At 43.3% G+C, this 16,685-nt stretch overlaps 1 protein-coding gene across 1 annotated transcript; it reads right to left on the reverse strand.

Moving 5' to 3' along the window:
- Nucleotides 1–14,938: 14,938 nt before the first annotated feature.
- Nucleotides 14,939–16,461, reverse strand: LOC144716621 (protein IQ-DOMAIN 24-like). The gene is made up of 2 exons (XM_078591804.1): nt 15,934–16,461; nt 14,939–15,674 (listed from the first exon to the last, which is right to left on the reverse strand). Exons 1-2 carry the CDS (start codon nt 16,315–16,317, stop codon nt 15,075–15,077), a joined length of 984 nt encoding a protein of 327 aa, XP_078447930.1. The 5' UTR covers nt 16,318–16,461; the 3' UTR covers nt 14,939–15,074.
- Nucleotides 16,462–16,685: the final 224 nt, after the last annotated feature.

Consider the following 16,685-nt stretch of genomic DNA (forward strand, 5'->3'; position numbering starts at 1 on the left):
TAGTGCACGGATGCGGACGAGACGAAACGGGACTACCGTCACATAATATACTGCACAGATGCGGACAAGACGAAATGGGACTACTGTCACATAATATAGTGCACGGATGCGAATGAGACGAAACAGGACTACCGTCACATAATATAGTGCATGGATGCGGACGAGACGAAACGGGACTTCTGCCTCATAATATAGTGCACGGACGCGGACGAGACGATTTTTTCCTCCCTGGGATAAAAAACCGTCCCCCCTAAGTCACAAAGGTTGGACTGAGGACGAGACAGGTTTTGTTTCGCCTGGCCTGTCCTATGGAATCAGGACTGGACGGTTATTTTATGTTTTTTTTTAATCAATTTTAAAATTTCTACGAATTTGATCATCTATTTCACGCCGATTTTGAATCAAGACGCTAGGGTTGCGCCCATTTCCCAACAGGATGGTTCTGGGCCGGATGGATCCTGGATGGTACAATTTGGATGTGATGGATTTGTGAAAGGACTGTTTGGGATGATCCCAAAAAATTAGGACATGGAACATGATGAAAACCAGCTCGAACCTTCCAGCGTCCCGGTCGTGGATGATCGTGCACTATAGTTGTGTTACTGGTGGCGACGACGTCAATGCATCGACACCGGATGTGTCACCACCATCATCTAAAGTCAACACGACCGCTGAAGACATGCCGCCATTGTCACCGGATCAACATGCCAGCATCAGGCACCTCTTCACCCACGCACGCCCCTTCACGAGTCCTGACACGTCGCCAAAGGCAGATCCAGAACTGCCCCCTGACGTGACACGAAACCACGTCACTCGTCGCGTCGCTCGTCTTTATTTTTATTTCTTTAACTGTATTTTCTCTTTCCTCCAAGGCCTATATGTATAGGCCAATGTTTCAAGAAACAGTTAGGCAAGTCATAATTCAGGAATTGAGTTTTTGTTAACTCTTCTTGGAGGACTTGCCCTAGCCTCCCCTTCTCCTCAGATCGCCGCCGCCATCGCCGCCCTCGTCGCCACCGCAGGTTACCACCCACCCTCCTTTCTCTCTTCCTTTCTTTTTCTTTTCCTTCCTTTCTCTCTCCTTTCTCTCTCTCTTTCTTTCCTTCTCTCTCTCCCGCCAGCACCAAGACGCCCAACGTCGGCCGCCCCTCTCAGGCCGCCCGCGCCAAGCGTCCAGCGCAGGCTGCCCCCCTCAAGGCTGCCCGCGCCTAGCGCCCAGCGCCGGCCACCCCACTTAGGGCCGCTAGTGCCAGTCGCCCTACGCCGATCGCCCCTCTCAGGGCCACCCGCGCCCAGCGCCCAGCACCGGCCACCCCACTCAGGGCCACCCGCGCCTAGCGCCCGCGCACGCCACGCGCCTGGTCGCCCGCACACGCCACATGCCCAGCCGCCAGTGCACGCCGCGCGCCCGGCTGCCCGCGCTTTCGGACGCCCTCGAAGCTACTTGCCGCGCTTCCGGACGTCCTTGAAGCTACTTGACGCGGTGCATACCATTTAGTTTTCGGGGCGCGGCCCGAACACCACAAGGGGGCGACTCCCCCTTGACGTCTCGACCTGAATTTCCCGCAACCTCATCACGCACTCCGGTGCCGAGGTACGCCTGAGATCTTTGGTGTCGAGTGTTCTTCATCTAGTGTTACGCGAGGATTCTTCCACCGCCGTCATATTTGATTTGAATATCTCTTTCTTTCCTTAAAATTCTTCCTTTTGTGAGATTTCAGGCGAACGTGAATTCGAGTATTGGATTTGGTGCTTTGGCATCGTCGCGATGGTTGAAGACAATACTCCCACCCTCGACGAGGAACGGGGCTGCACCACCATTATTTCATCCATTTTAGGTTTTTGAATTCGATCGTGTGAATTTTTCAGTCTGTTTAATCCCTCTACCCAAACCCATCCTGCATTCTCCACCATCATTGACATACCCGTCTCCCTAGTCGTCTCTCCCCTAGTCGTCCTGCATCTTCCACCCGTCGTCGTCATTCCCATCTCCCTTAGTTGTCCTACATCAGTTTCGTTTCTATCTGAAGGCCTCACGAGAATGACCAAATGGACAAAAGGATGTTAGTAAATCTAGACTAACCCACTGATGGCTTATAAGGATACAAGGATGGAGGAATGGGACAGGATGTAAGGGCGAATCCATTCTCAACGACTGAATTCATGTCTACCTGAATCTCATCCCTGCCACCTTCCCATCCCAATTCACCTTGGAAGCTGTAATTGATGGCGCGGCACAGCCCGAGCCCCAAGGAATGTCTTCGAAGATGACGCCGTCGCCAACGACAATGCCGCTGACTTGTGATCAGCCTGCACGGCAAGCCAAGGCGACGGCGCGAACACCCGGATTCAAATATCCAGGATAAGGGGCATCTCATCGTCATCCGAGTTCTTATCCATGTTTTACAGCGTTTCTCAATGTCAGCGTTCATCTTTTATATTGTTGTTCTGTTCTTTGTCTTTCATATCGTCGTCATTGTAAGAGGGGAAGTCCATTCATAAGGACCTTCCCCTCCCCTCCCCCTTTCTTTTCCCCTTAGATGGGCCTTAGCCTTCTTATTATCCTTGTTGTTGTTAGGGCCCCAGTCCTAACCTCCCCTATAAAAGGAGAAGGATGGGTGCCCTAATTTTCTGGACTTGTTGTTTTCTTTCAATGAATTGTCTTGTTGAGAAGAGCAGGTCCCGTCCTGAAGAAGAAGACGAAGGGAAGAAGAGAAGGTTGAGCAGAGGAAGGAGAGACCTATGGAGGAAGAAGGGGCCAAGGCTGGACATACATCATCGAACGCCGCCCCTCCCACTCCTCTGCATTCTTTGACGGTGCTCGACCACCCCTCCACCCGCCGGTGCAATGCTGCGGCTATTGTGGGACGTCGACCTCCTCGCATCGCCTGCCAACAGCGAATTGCAGTCAGGGTGCGCGCGAACGCCCCCCTCGACCGTGTGGGACTTTCTAGAGGACGCCGGACAACCCTCCCGTATGATCTACGACGCCATTGGACGAGGCTCGCGGCCTCCCGTGAGCCTCCGCCAACCGGCATGCCGCGTGTCGGCATCAGCGTTGACCGAGGGTCGCGCTGACCGCAACTTGGATCGATCGATTGGGGGGGGGGAGGGGGGTGACTCCATGCACCTAGGGTGATCGAACCAAGGGCGTCGATCCTGTCGCCCTTTTCTTCCCGCCCCTCCGGCGTAGTCGCTACATCGCCGCATCCGGAGTCAATCCATCGGGGTCCTACCCCCTTTCCTCTATGACCATCGGCTCCCTTTTGACCCAAGCCTCATACGAGTAGATCTCGTTGGACCGATTCCCCTCCTCAACTGGGAGAACCTGCTCGAGCTGTTGTCTCCTTCGACCCCTGTTCATCTGATCCAACCCTGCGGCTGTCACGCCTCGCTGGCCCCACAAACAATCTCTCGGCACCGCCATTGAACGTGAGCAACCCGGACATACGAAGCAGTGGAGAATTGATTCGCAGGTGCGGACAAGGTACGTCTTCTTTCACTTGCCCGTCTCTTATTTCTTACAGTGCACTTTCGTATTGCCTCCACCACACTCGGATTAGACGTAGGTGAGTGGGACAGGCTGAGCAAATCATTACGATAAAACAAGAGCGTCTTTACTTGTTTGGTATGAGTTAGGCTTGCCCGTCCCGTGAGAGCAAAACCCGGCGGAGTTGCTTCTTTTGGCACCGTAACGTCCTCATCTTCTAGGACGAGGTTCGGGAGGTCCAACCTACTACCACGGGGTGACTCCGTCGATTTCCAGGAGTCGAAATTCACCGCTAGTCGGCACTTGCACATACCATAGTTTGTCGCATCTTGCATCTCATCGTAAGTTCTCTACCGTTAGGATTCACTGTCCGAGAATGCCACTGCTGTAGTCCGATACTTCCATCTTTCATCGACACCGAGCCATCATACTCGGTGACGATCGGACGACGTCCCGATGACGTCTGCCATCAGTAATATTAGGAGAATAATGTCCCCCATATGGAGAAGAATGGCAAGATTCTAAAATCTTCCATTTTTCTTCTTAGGGTACACATCTCCAAAGTATATGGTCAATCCTTTGATGAAATAATTCAGTTTCTTCCCTGAAATAATGCTTATTGATTTATAGAACCTCTTTCTAGCATTAACATCCCAATCATCTGGTGCTTCACCTGAAACAAAATAATTGACAATATTGTCTACACGATTATCACATCCACGTCTATCTTTATTTTTTAGATAAAAAATTCCTGCATTAATAAAATCCATCTCATGAGTCTAGGTTTAGCTTCCTTTTTTATTGGCAAAAATTTCAAAGCTACATGATCAGAAAAAAACAATTCCTTTTATTGAAATTTTTTAAAAAATAACTGCTAACAATTTCTTTTCCGTGGTAGAGTAGTTGTCTTGTGCTTCTCTCAAGGTCTTGCTACCATAGTAGATGTGGCTTCTTTTCAACCCTTGTTCAAAAATTGCCCCCAAGACAAAATCAAAAGTGTCACACATTAGTTCAAATGGTTCATTCCAATTAGGGGCCCGTAGATTTGGAGCTTGGATCATAGGTTCTTTGATCTGCAAAAAGGCAGTTTAGCTTAAGAACAAAAAATAAAATCAAAATATTTTGAAAGTAAACTAGTTAAGTATTTGGAGATTTTAGCAAGGTCCTTGATGAATCTCCTATAGAAGCCTGCATGGCCAAGGAAACATCTAAGTTGCTTGAGTTTTGTGAGAGGAGGAAGTCCCTTGATCTCTTCGATTTTGGTCTTGTCTACCTCCAGCCCACATTGGTTGACTTGATGGCCCCGCACTATCCGCTCTTGAACATGAAATGGGAGTTCTCTCAACTTAAGACCAGCTTGTTCTTCACGCATATCTGCAACACCTCAGATAAGTTAGACAAACATATATCAAATGAAGAACCAAAAACTGAGAAGTCATCCATAAATTTCACTAAAAAAATCTCCCACTAATTCAAAGAATATGGCACTCATGCATCTTTGAAAGGTGACTAGTACATTACACAAGCCAAAAGGCATCCTCCTAAAAGTAAAAGTTCCTATAGGGCAAGTAAATGTAGTTTTTTTCCTAATCATGTTCATGTATAGCAATTTGTTCATAACCTGAATAACCATCAAGAGAACAAAAGTATTCTTACCTTGGAAGCTTTTCTAAAATTTGATCAATAAATGGAAGAGGATAGCAGCCTTTCTTGGTAGGTAAATTAAATTTTCTTTAATCTATGCAAACTCTCCATCCTATGGGAAGTCTAGTTTGAAGTTCTTCTCCCTGTTCTTTCATCTACACAGTTATTCCAGATTTCTTAGGCACAACATGAACATGGCTCACCTATGGGATGTCAGAAATTGCATAAATAAAACCAGCTTTCAACGATTTAATAGTTTTATATTTAACCACTTCTATCATATGAGGATTTAGGCGCCTTTTGGGCTTTTCTAGATGGTTTGATGCTCTCCAAGCGTATTCTAAATATTCATATTTGATGCATAGTCGAGACAGACATCGAATTATCCAAACAGAAGAGCACTAGTTGATCCTACTTATATGATAAGTATAACTTATCCTATGGCTACTAGTGTGGCAACACTACGGACAGATAGTAGGTGCTCTTTGGGGAAAGATTTCACTAAATTGATCCGCACGATTCCCTGAATGCTAGTATACCTAGAAATCAATTAGGTTGATCCATATTAGGGTTGTATAAGTGATCCACTGACCTGAGACAACAATGACATCTTGTGAATGGACAACTACATTTTGACTATGACTTATGAGTCTCTAATCATGGAATTCAAAGAAGTCATAGCTCGGATGTATTAAGAAGCTCATAGAGATGATTGAGTGGTCAACACGGGATCATCCACCCTTGGTATAAGAAGAGAATAATTCAAGGAAGACAATGCAGAAAATTCATGGCCTAGGTAGTGAGAATATTGGAGGAGTTCTCGAATGATCCCCATGATGCATCAATACTAATCGAGTGACGGGTTAGGGTTTGACGACAAACCATACCCTAGTCGTTTGAGAGTCTCGCGAGAAAGATAGATTACGCAATTACGGTAACCAATGGCAGTATAGGTTCCTTGAGAGAGTTCAACACTACTTGATATCTTCTAGGGCACGAGGTGTAGCTAAGCACCCCATGGGCTGGAAACTTAACCTATCGATTGGGTTAAATCAATCATTATTTAATTAATCTATATGTTGATATAGTTAATAAATGTTATTGGGCCATTAAAGTTATTAACTAAAATGATACATGGGCCTAGAGGATCACACGCACAAGGTCATAAGGGCATTACTGGATATATAAAGTAGAGTTATTAAGAAAAAATTAAGTAAAATATAAATAGGGAAGGGGCACTCCTTTCGAGCACCCATGCAAGCTAGATTTGAGAGCCCATCCCTTTCTCCACTCTCTTCTCCACTCAGAAGAGTGTCTTCGTAGTGTGAAGATCTTCTAGATTTTCAAGAAGAGTTGAAGAAGAAGACATGGAGATTGCATGGATACTTCTAGAGGTCAGATGCCTGAACGGCTTCAAAATGGTCTTAAGGCAGAAAAGTCAAGGGTGGTACAAGTTCCCCACAAGGTACATTCGATGTTTGTTTTAATGATCAATTGATAATCGATTACAAAGCTTCTGCATCCATGGAATCGTATTTTCCATGGACGAACCAAGGTATAGAACCCAACAGCTTTTGGGCCTTTTTCTTCCTAGGAATTCGATTTAATAGAGTATAACTAATACTCCCAAATAATTGAGTCGTCTTTTGCTTCCTAGATGGAGTGCAATGATTTTTAAAAAACTTGAGTATGAAGGAATATTTTGTATTTCAACTCCACAAGGAATAGTGATAGTGGCTTCCTTAAAAATTATAAGCAAGTGACTATCACTAGGAGGAACTATAGAGGATTTCAAAGCTCGGGGAAAAGAATAGGGGGTACATAGTCTTCTGGGTTAGGTTCGAGTGTGATTTTTTTTCTAGAGATTATTCAGGATCTTCTCTCAAAATCATCAACAACTCAATCTTCTTCCTCCTTATCAGGTCTCAGTTTTGTGCATAGTTTGGCATGCATATTCCAATCTCGAGATTAGTGATGGAGTTACCTACGGCATCATATCATGAAAGGAAGATAAAGTTTGCTCAGGAACTTGCCAATTTTGCCAATGTTGATATCACTATACATTAGATTGATGATGAGTGGAAGTTGAGGAACCAGGTGTAGTCTATTAGGGAATGAGCCCATGACTATTCTGGTGAGAAAATGAGTGAACTTGTCATTTCAATGCTCGAAGAATTCAAGTGAAGTTGGTATATTGTGTACCAATACTTAAGTGATTTTTTATGTAGTATAATGGATTTTGTGTTTCACATCGCTGCAATTAATGGATTTTGACTACATCATTAACCTAGTCATCCTAGCTGGCTATTAAAGCTTCAGATTCAAGAATAGGCCTTCCTATAGGAAGACACTGATGGAAATATATGTGGTCGGCAAGCCAATCCGACATTCCACATCTTGTTTGATTTTTATTGGTACCGCATATTCATTATAGTGCACGTGTGATGCTTATAATGAAGTCCATGAATACATGATAAGACTTAGTGAATTATGATGAGATTGTAATACGGAGATCACTAGTGTTTAAGCATATGTTCTAAATATTCCTATTTGAAGGATACGCGAGAAGGACATCAAAGTATCCACATAGAATAGCACTATCTAGCCTCACTCATATGATTAGTATGACGGGTCATGTAGCCATTAGTGTAGAGACACTAAGGATAGATAGTGGATGCTCTTTAATGGAAAGAGTTCACTGAATTTATCCGTACGAATATCTACATAGTATTATACCAAACTGTCAATCAAGTCGATACACGTCACGGTTGTGTAAGTGGTCCTTAGGCCTGAGACACCAAAGACGTCTTGTGGACAAACGGTTGTACTTTGACTATGGCCAACGAGTCTCTAATCATGGGATTCTAAACGGTCTTAGTTTGGGTACATCAAGAAGTTCACGAAGACAATTGAGTGGTCAAGATGGGATCATCCACCCTCGGTATAAGATGTGACAGCTCAAAGAAGATGATACGATGAAGTCCTTGGCCAACACGGTGAAATATTGGAGAAGAGTTCTCTCTTGATTTCTGAATGCATCATTACTAACTCGGATAAATGATTAGGGTTTGACAGTTGACCATACCCTAAGTCATCCAAGGAGCATCAAGTGGATGAGGGACTATACATACATGGTAATCGATGACAAATAGGTTCCATGAAGTGAGTTGATACACACCCTTTTGTATCTTCTAGAACACAAGGTGCAGCTTGGAACCCCACGTGTTGGAGACTCGACCTATCGATTGGGTTAAATTGATCTATATGATGATATAGTTAATTAATTTGGAAGGCCAATAAAGGTTATTGGGCCACTAGAGTCGTTAACTAGACTGATACATGGGCCAAGAGGGTCACACACAAATGGTTTTTTGGACGCCGGGAGATATACTTAAGTTTTAGGGTTTTTATAAAAAAATCCCACTTATTATAAATAGGGGAAGGCCTTGAAGGAAATTCACCCAAGCCTGAATTCTTTAGGGGACTTTCCCTTCTTCTCAACTCTTCCCACACCCCTCTCCATGCGCGATGCAATTGGAAAGGCATAACGACGACGATGTACGTAGAATGGGGCTTGTCAACAAGGAGGAGACTCAACTTGCCGAGGATCGCGTGGATACATCTAGAGGCTGCACACTTGAGCAGCTTGACTTGTCTCACTCCAGGATCCAAGAAATCATGGATGCGATCTGTGCAAAGGTACTTCGTTGCATGATTTTATCGATGTCATTCGATTCCATTCAAGTCTTCCGCTGCGGAATATTTTAATTTATTCATCCATATCAAGGACTCAATAATCCAACATAAACTACTGAGATGACTCAAGAGATTGATCAAATGAGGGAGTCATGTGGTACAAAAGCTAGTTCTTTCTCTGTTGGGCAGGTTTTGTCACGAGTTAGAGAGTTGATAACCATCAAATGGGGGTGTACCAACAGATCCAAGATATATCAGGAGATATATCTTAACATGAGTTTCGTAACAGCAAAAAATTTCCCCTTAAGATGCTGATAAGGTGGAATTCCACCCACAACATGTTGGAAGTAGCAGTGGAGAAGAAGTAGGCCTTGCTCACCATGGCCCTCTTCCTCGATCCGCAATAATGAAACCTCCACATTACTAATGATGAGTGGGATATGATTACTGATTTCATAAAATTTTTGAAGCCACTTGCTGAGGCCACAAACTCATCCACCAGGATAGTAGTGTACATGGCGATAAAGTTGTCTAAGTATAGATTTATGCTAAAGCACAATATAGTCATAAATGTTGCAAACATGATGCACCCTTCAAGGAAATTAGCATCTACGGATCCATTTTTGACAGTCCTTTGTCATGATTTATGTGCATCGTACACTTCAAACAATGGTCCAATGAGAAACAAAAAGTATGTGTCAAATTGGTAGAACAAAGGCAAAACCGACGCCAAGCATCTCGATTGATATTCTTTGTAATGATTGAAGCTCTACATGATGCAAAATTTAAATCATGGGTCAGCAGCCTCTACAAATGATTTGCGTGACTACACTTCTGCTTTTGTCTATCTTATGACAGATACACTCTCTTGATGGAAGGAAACTGGGAACAAGAATTCCCTCAATTGGCGAAGATAGCCAAAGAGTTTTTTGTCAATTTTGCTAACCTCCACCTTAATAGAGAGAGTGCTCTCCACTGGTCGGGTTGTCGTCACATACAATAGACACAATCTGAATGCAGAAAGTATTAAGGTATTGACAACGATGAAGTGTTAGTTGTGGCCATACAAAACCAAGAGGCATGCAGCGGAACCCTAACAATAACAAAGATTTATGAGATGACAACTACTATTATCATGGTAAACTACCACAACCAGTTCTTTCTAAACTGATTTCATCCCTTTTAAGATTACTAATGTATCTTAATCTTGCAGATTTGCAAAGCCCGTATAGTGTTGCGAGGGAGCACGAAGCAAGGGTACCACAAAGAAGAACGGGATTGGCCAATTGTGAAGGAATGTTTCACTAATAAACTTGGAGATAGAAAAATACAATGACCCTTTTAACACATGAAACAAACTTTTAGTCATCATTTGCACTATCATTAATTAGATGGTTTAAATTATTCATCTACCACAATATTGATGGTTCAACTTTTGGTCACGTCTCGTCATCTCACAATATTGATGTGGTCTCAAGCGAGGATGTCGTCCATCCACGTGGCTGACAACGTCGTCAGCATGTGACATCGACGGTGTCCTCTCACTCAATCAAGACCAATCATCTCCCGGTTCTAGTATGGTCTCAAGTGGGAACACCATTCATTCGTGTGGTCGACAACGTCATTGGCATGTCTCATACAACCGCAGAGAAATTGTTCTCCACTAGCCAAGTTGTCATCAAATACAACATACACAATATGAATGTAGAAAGTATTCAGGTATTGACAACTATGAAGTGTTAGTTGTGGCCATACAAAACCAAGAAACCAAGATCCTCTTAATTGTTCACATCACGTCATGTCGTTGTCTCACAGTATTGACGTGGTCCCAAGCATGGAATTCGTCCATCTGCATGGTCAACAATGTCGTTAACATGCGATGTCAGGGATGTCCTCTCACGCAGTCATGACATGTTTTGTCGTAGTCTCATGGTATTTATGTGGTCTCAAGAGGGGGCATTGTCCATTTGCGTGGTGAACGACGTCATCAGCATGTGACATCCTCTCACTTGGTCATGTCACGTTGTGTTGTTGGGTCATGGTATTGAGGTGGTCTCAAGCAAGGATGTGGTCTACTCGTGTGGTCCACGATGTCGTCGACATGTGACGCTGGGGTCATCCTCTCACTCGGACACATCAAATCAATACCATGAAAACTAAATGATGGAAAAAATGAATAATAAACCAAGAAAGAAGAAAATAATCAAAATTAGACTAACAGGAAAATCATTACGAAACAGAACTAGAATAAAAAGAACAATATTAATAAAGAGATGATTATTAATAAGAAAAATAAACAAGAAATTTAAAAAATACAAATGGGGACTATGAAGAAGAATAAGAATCCAAAGATGATTAAAAATAATTTGAAGATAAATAATAAGAAGACATCAAAGAAGAAGCACAAGAATAATAAGTAAACCGAAAATAATATGTAGGTCAAACAGGACCAAAGTAATAGAAATAAAAACCTGAAAAACTACAAAGAATTAAAAAAGAAAACAACTATAATGTGCCGAATTGAAAGGAAAAATACTGCCAGGAAAAAAGACGTGATTGAGCATGATTAAGAATAATAATAAGAAAAAAAACAAAGCAGATCAAGATACCAATTATAAATATGAGAACAAGAGAAAGAACAGAAGAAGATAATAAAAAGTATACTTAGAGGCAAAGTATATGAAACAGTATTAAAGCGATAACAATAATTTGAATAAGAATAATAAGAATATGAATAAGACAAAGAAAACAAGAAATATGAATAATACAAAGGACAAGAACAAGAAGAATATGAATAAGAAATAAAAGCCAAAAATCAAGATAAATAATACAAATAAAAATAAGAAAAGGATGTCATACAAGAAGCACAAGAAGATGATGTACAGAACAAAGAATATGAAGAAGATCAAGGTTATGATGAATACATAAAAAAGTGAAGCAATGAAATAATATTTCCAAGAAGAAAAAAATATAAGAATAAAAATAATAAATAAGTAAAATATGCACAATCAGAGAAAAGCTAAGAAACTACAAAGCAGATCAAGGAGAACAAATGAATAATGTGCCAAGAAAGATGAAAATAATAAAAATCAGACTGACAAGAAAATCATTGTGAAAAAACGAGGAGAATCAGAAAAAGAAAACAAGAAATAAAAAGAATAAAAATGAGAAGTAAAAGAAGAATATGAGGAAGACAAATAAGAAGCGTAAGTGGAAGAAGACAAATAAGATGCAAAATAATCCACAAAAAAATAATCAAAAGTCAAAGAAGAAGCCCAAGGAGATGAAATGAACCACAAAGAAAATGTAAAAGGTGAAGGGATGATGAATACAGAAAAAACAGAACCAATAGACTATAAATTTCAACCACAATGACAACTTCAAAGAATAAGAATAGCAAAAGAGCTAGAATGTGTCCATCCAAAACAAAAAATAATACCAAAAACTAGGCAGCTGAGTAAGATTAAGAATAAAAATAAGACAAAACAAAGTATATCAAGATAAAGAAGATAAAATGGCAAAAAGAAAAAAACGAGAAGAAAATAGTCAAAAGCAGGCTGAGGAAAAGCATTGCGAAATTGAATGAGAAATAATAAAAATATGAGTATAAAAAATACCAAGAGGAAAAGCATGATGAAGCATTACCCCACGTATTCTTGACATGTTTTTTCGGAGCCGTAGTCCTGACAAAGACCTCACATTTACCCCCACGACATATCTTGTACCAAATTTACCTCATGCAGACCTACCAAATCTGGCGTTTAGTTAAATAATTTTATTTTTTGTCTATTTTTTTCAACGAACATCCTTGTTTATGTCAAACTACATTATTTAAGTTTTGTGTATCTAGTCAGTGTCTCCTTTTAGAACTCATTTTAATACATTACTTCCTTTTAAGAGATTTTCTCTCTTTGTGTTCTCCTAGCGAGAGATTTATCTTGTGCTCGTAGACTCAAGGGCTGAAGCAGTAGTTTTTCCTAACAGCGGTCATCGTGCGCTCCTGACCTACCTTTCTTCATCCCTCACCTCGTCCCTCTAACCATCGCAATCACTCTATCGGACTGATTTCCATGGCCACTCACCCATACTCAAAGAAGCCGATCAGCCATTACAGACACACCAATCTGGAACACGACACATATCATTCATTTTTCTATATTAATATAGTTGTATACTTTTAAATTATATTGTATACATTTAAACGTATTATTCAATATAATATAAAAAGATAATGTATATTATATATTATTCTTGCTAGCGACATTTGATATCTCTATCGAGATTTCATAAATCAGCGCTCACTATCGCTATCTGAAAGTGAAAAACTATCAGATAATGCAATACAGTAGTAGCGTCTGATATAGGATTTAGGTATAGAATATGAGTTTCTTTGGATGTGCACAAAACATGGGGACAATCTTAGTAGGGATTTTAAGCTAATTATAGGGACATTTAGACAGGCTCTGACATTCAATCCAATCTATCAAAAAGACTGATTATCAATCTCATTGGCCCTTGATCTACATAATCTATCAACGAGTGTCTGTGGTCCTATAACCGATGAAAGTAAGAAGTTTTCAGATACTAAATATTGGATAGCAGATATCCACCCCATATCGGATATGGGCACATACATCATGGGGCTCAAGATGTGGCCGAAACTGGCAACCAAAGTCTGGATATCAGTTTCAAATTATAAAGAACCATAGTCCCATGAGGAAAATAATAAAACTAAGATCAGTAACAATGTTTTTGACGGAACATGTGTTGTGAAAGATGTAGATCAAGAGCATTTTCGACAGCCCGTGCAAGCATTACATGTCTATCTCAATTGTTGATAGATTACAATCATTAACAATGTTTAATTATGCATTTAAATGTGTCACAATAAAATGATAATTTATTTATATTGTATATGTTGGATAACAAAAAAACTGATATCGGACACCTATATCTGATGTTGTCATTGAACCCCTTAGCCAAAGACAGACACCAATAGCAGGACAGATAATGATATCAGATACTGGTTCTGTAGCCATCACGATATCCTCAACCGATATCAGGATATCGGCAAACAATACTGTCAACCTATTGGACCTGATTGAGCCACTAGCCCTGATTGGACCAAATCTGTATTGGATGGTCAAACCCTCTCTCACTCTCTCTCTCTCTCTCTCTCTCTCTCTCTCTCTCTCTCTCTCTCTCTCTCTCTCTCTCTCTCTCTCTCTCTAGAATTGCCGGGAAATTCCGTTTGTTTATTTTTTTAAAAATTAAGATGTTTAATTATTGAGGCCATCATCAATATCATCATTCTCATCGCCCGTCAATCCTAATAATTATAAAGATCTGTCAACACAAAATACCACATAGAGGGGGTATATAGACAATGAGATCATCATCACTGATATTATAGGAGCATTCAAGATCTCGATAATTTCATTTAAATGGTAACAAGGAAACTTAACGATTCATTAAATTTATGATGAAAAAGATTGTAGAAGATAAAGATTCCGAGATCATCATCAAATAAGATAAAATTATCATAATTGATATTTAAGGAGAATCTCAAATCTCTGTTTCCCATTTGAATAGTAATGAGATCATCATCATTAATATTATAAGAGTATTTGAGATTTCTGTTATTTCATTTAAGTGGTAAGAAGGAAACTTGGCAATTCTGTTTGTTCAGTTTTAAAAAATTAAGAATAATTCTAGAACTAAGGCTCATCACTGGTCATCAAGAGCTAGCGATGTGACTGAAAGTGCCGTTTCCTCGAATATACCAAGGTAAAAGAATGGAAGCCCATCGGTGGTCAGTTCACGGGCTGCTTCCCCGGTCACAATCTGTTTGAAACAGAGATGTAACGAAGAGAAAAGACACAGAGAGAAGATAATCAGTATTAACCATGAAGTTTTCCGTATCTAGAACATAAGAAGACATTGAGTATTTATAGGGACGGGCGTCCCTTAGTTTATGAGATAGGAAAGATAGATTCAAATGAACTCTACTGATATAATGCCGTGGAAATCATCACAGTGCTTGATAGCTTGGTAAGGTCCATGACACTTGCATCGACCGCGGTTGAGTCAAGGTTGGCAGTGACGGCGGTTGAGGAACATACTCGATTCTTAAGTAGAGGCACTTGTCTTTAACACAATCAAACAAGGCATTATTTATTACATGTAACTGAGAAATCCTGGGGAAACCCAAGTTAGAGGAGAGTGAATAATTAATAGTAAGTGATTAACGTCGAAGCTGCGGCATCCCCAGGCGGTCGAGCCGGCCGGAGCCGCCGCCGTAGGCTCTGCGGCCGGGCTTGGGCGAGCGGGCGCGGTCGGCGTCGGGCCGCTGCCTGGGCGCGCTCTGCGAGCGCAGCCTGGCGCGAGAGGACTCCGTGTCGGCCATGTAGCTGCGCTGCTCCCCGCAGAAGCTCCGGCAGCACTCGCTCTTCGCCGGCGCGAACACCGGGCTCAGCCACGCCCCGCGCGCCTCCGCGGACGAGCGGCGGCCCGCAGCGGGGCTCCTCCTCCCCCTCGCCGCCTCTTCTATCTCTCTCTCGTCGTCCTCCCTCCCCGCGTAACGGGGCAGCCAGGCCCAGCTCTCTCCGGATTCCCCGCGCGCCACGCAGAGACCGGAGGCGGGGTGGCGATGCTGGACCGGAGGCGGGGACTTGGCCGCGCGGCGATCGTCGGGGAACGTCGGGGAGGCGCGCGTGCGGGCCTGCGCTCGTAGCAGCGCCTGCATGCACCTCAGCATCTCCGCCGCGTGCCTCCTGACGAGCTGGCCCCGCACCAGCGCCTGCAGCTTGACCAGCCCTCTCAGCGCCCGCAGAGCCCTCCTCGCCTTCGCTCCGCAACCATCCACAGAGATAAGAGAGAGAGCGACCGAGTTAGCATTCATTGAATTTATTGGTGGTGCCGGCGAGAGGGGGGCAGCGGCGCGCGTCCCCTTGCCGGAGGTTGGAGGCAACCCAGCTCGATTAAAGGGAACGAGACGAGGAAGCCGAGGCGAAAGAGAAGCGGGCGAGTTTACGACGAAAAGACCAAGAATACTAATAATAATAATAATGAAAGGAAGGCCGAGGACGGAGAAGAAAGCTCACCAGGTATCCTCGGAATGCCGCCTGGATCTTGACCGCCGCCCACCGCTCATCTCTCGGTCCGGCGCCGTGCGCGCTGGACGGCCGGCGACCGCCGGCGAGCCTCGCCACCGCCGCCGCCGCTTGCGCCGCGGCGACGGCGGCCTCGGCGACGGCCGCGGTGGCGGCGGCCACTGCGATGGCGCGCTTGTTTCCGTCCTCCCCAGAGAGCGAACCGGCGCGGGGCCTCGAAATCCCTACCCAGAGAGGAGTCGCGGCCTCGTCTCCTTCCCCCCCTCTCTTCTTCTTCTTCTTCTTCTTCTCCTCGGCCGAGTTAAGGTTTTCGCCTTCGGCGGAAGATTTTCTCCTGAAAAGCAGGCCCTTGAGCCATCTCGTCGCCTTCCCCATCGCCCTAGGCTTCGACCCTCCCCCGCGACGCCCTTCTCTTCCGGAGCAGCGGCCGGAGAGGACAGAATGAGAGCAGTCGTAGCATGACCGGGAGGAATGAGAAGAGCTCCCACTGGCTGGTTCAGCCGCCGCGGGAGATTCAACTGGTACTGATCTATTTATAAGTGCAGGGGGATAAAAACGAGAATTTGCGTAAAAACGAGAATGAGCTGTTCCCATCCATTGCGTAAAAACGAGAATTTTCGACAGAGAAACCGGTCGGATAAAAATATAAAAAAAGGTAGCTACAACGACAATGAGCTGCTTTAAATTGCTGCGTAGAAGTTTGATTGGTCGGTGCGGTTACTGTCATAGACACCTAGTTTAAC

Source organism: Wolffia australiana, chromosome 2 (assembly GCF_029677425.1).
Source record: "Wolffia australiana isolate 7733 chromosome 2, ASM2967742v1".
NCBI lineage: Eukaryota > Viridiplantae > Streptophyta > Magnoliopsida > Alismatales > Araceae > Wolffia > Wolffia australiana.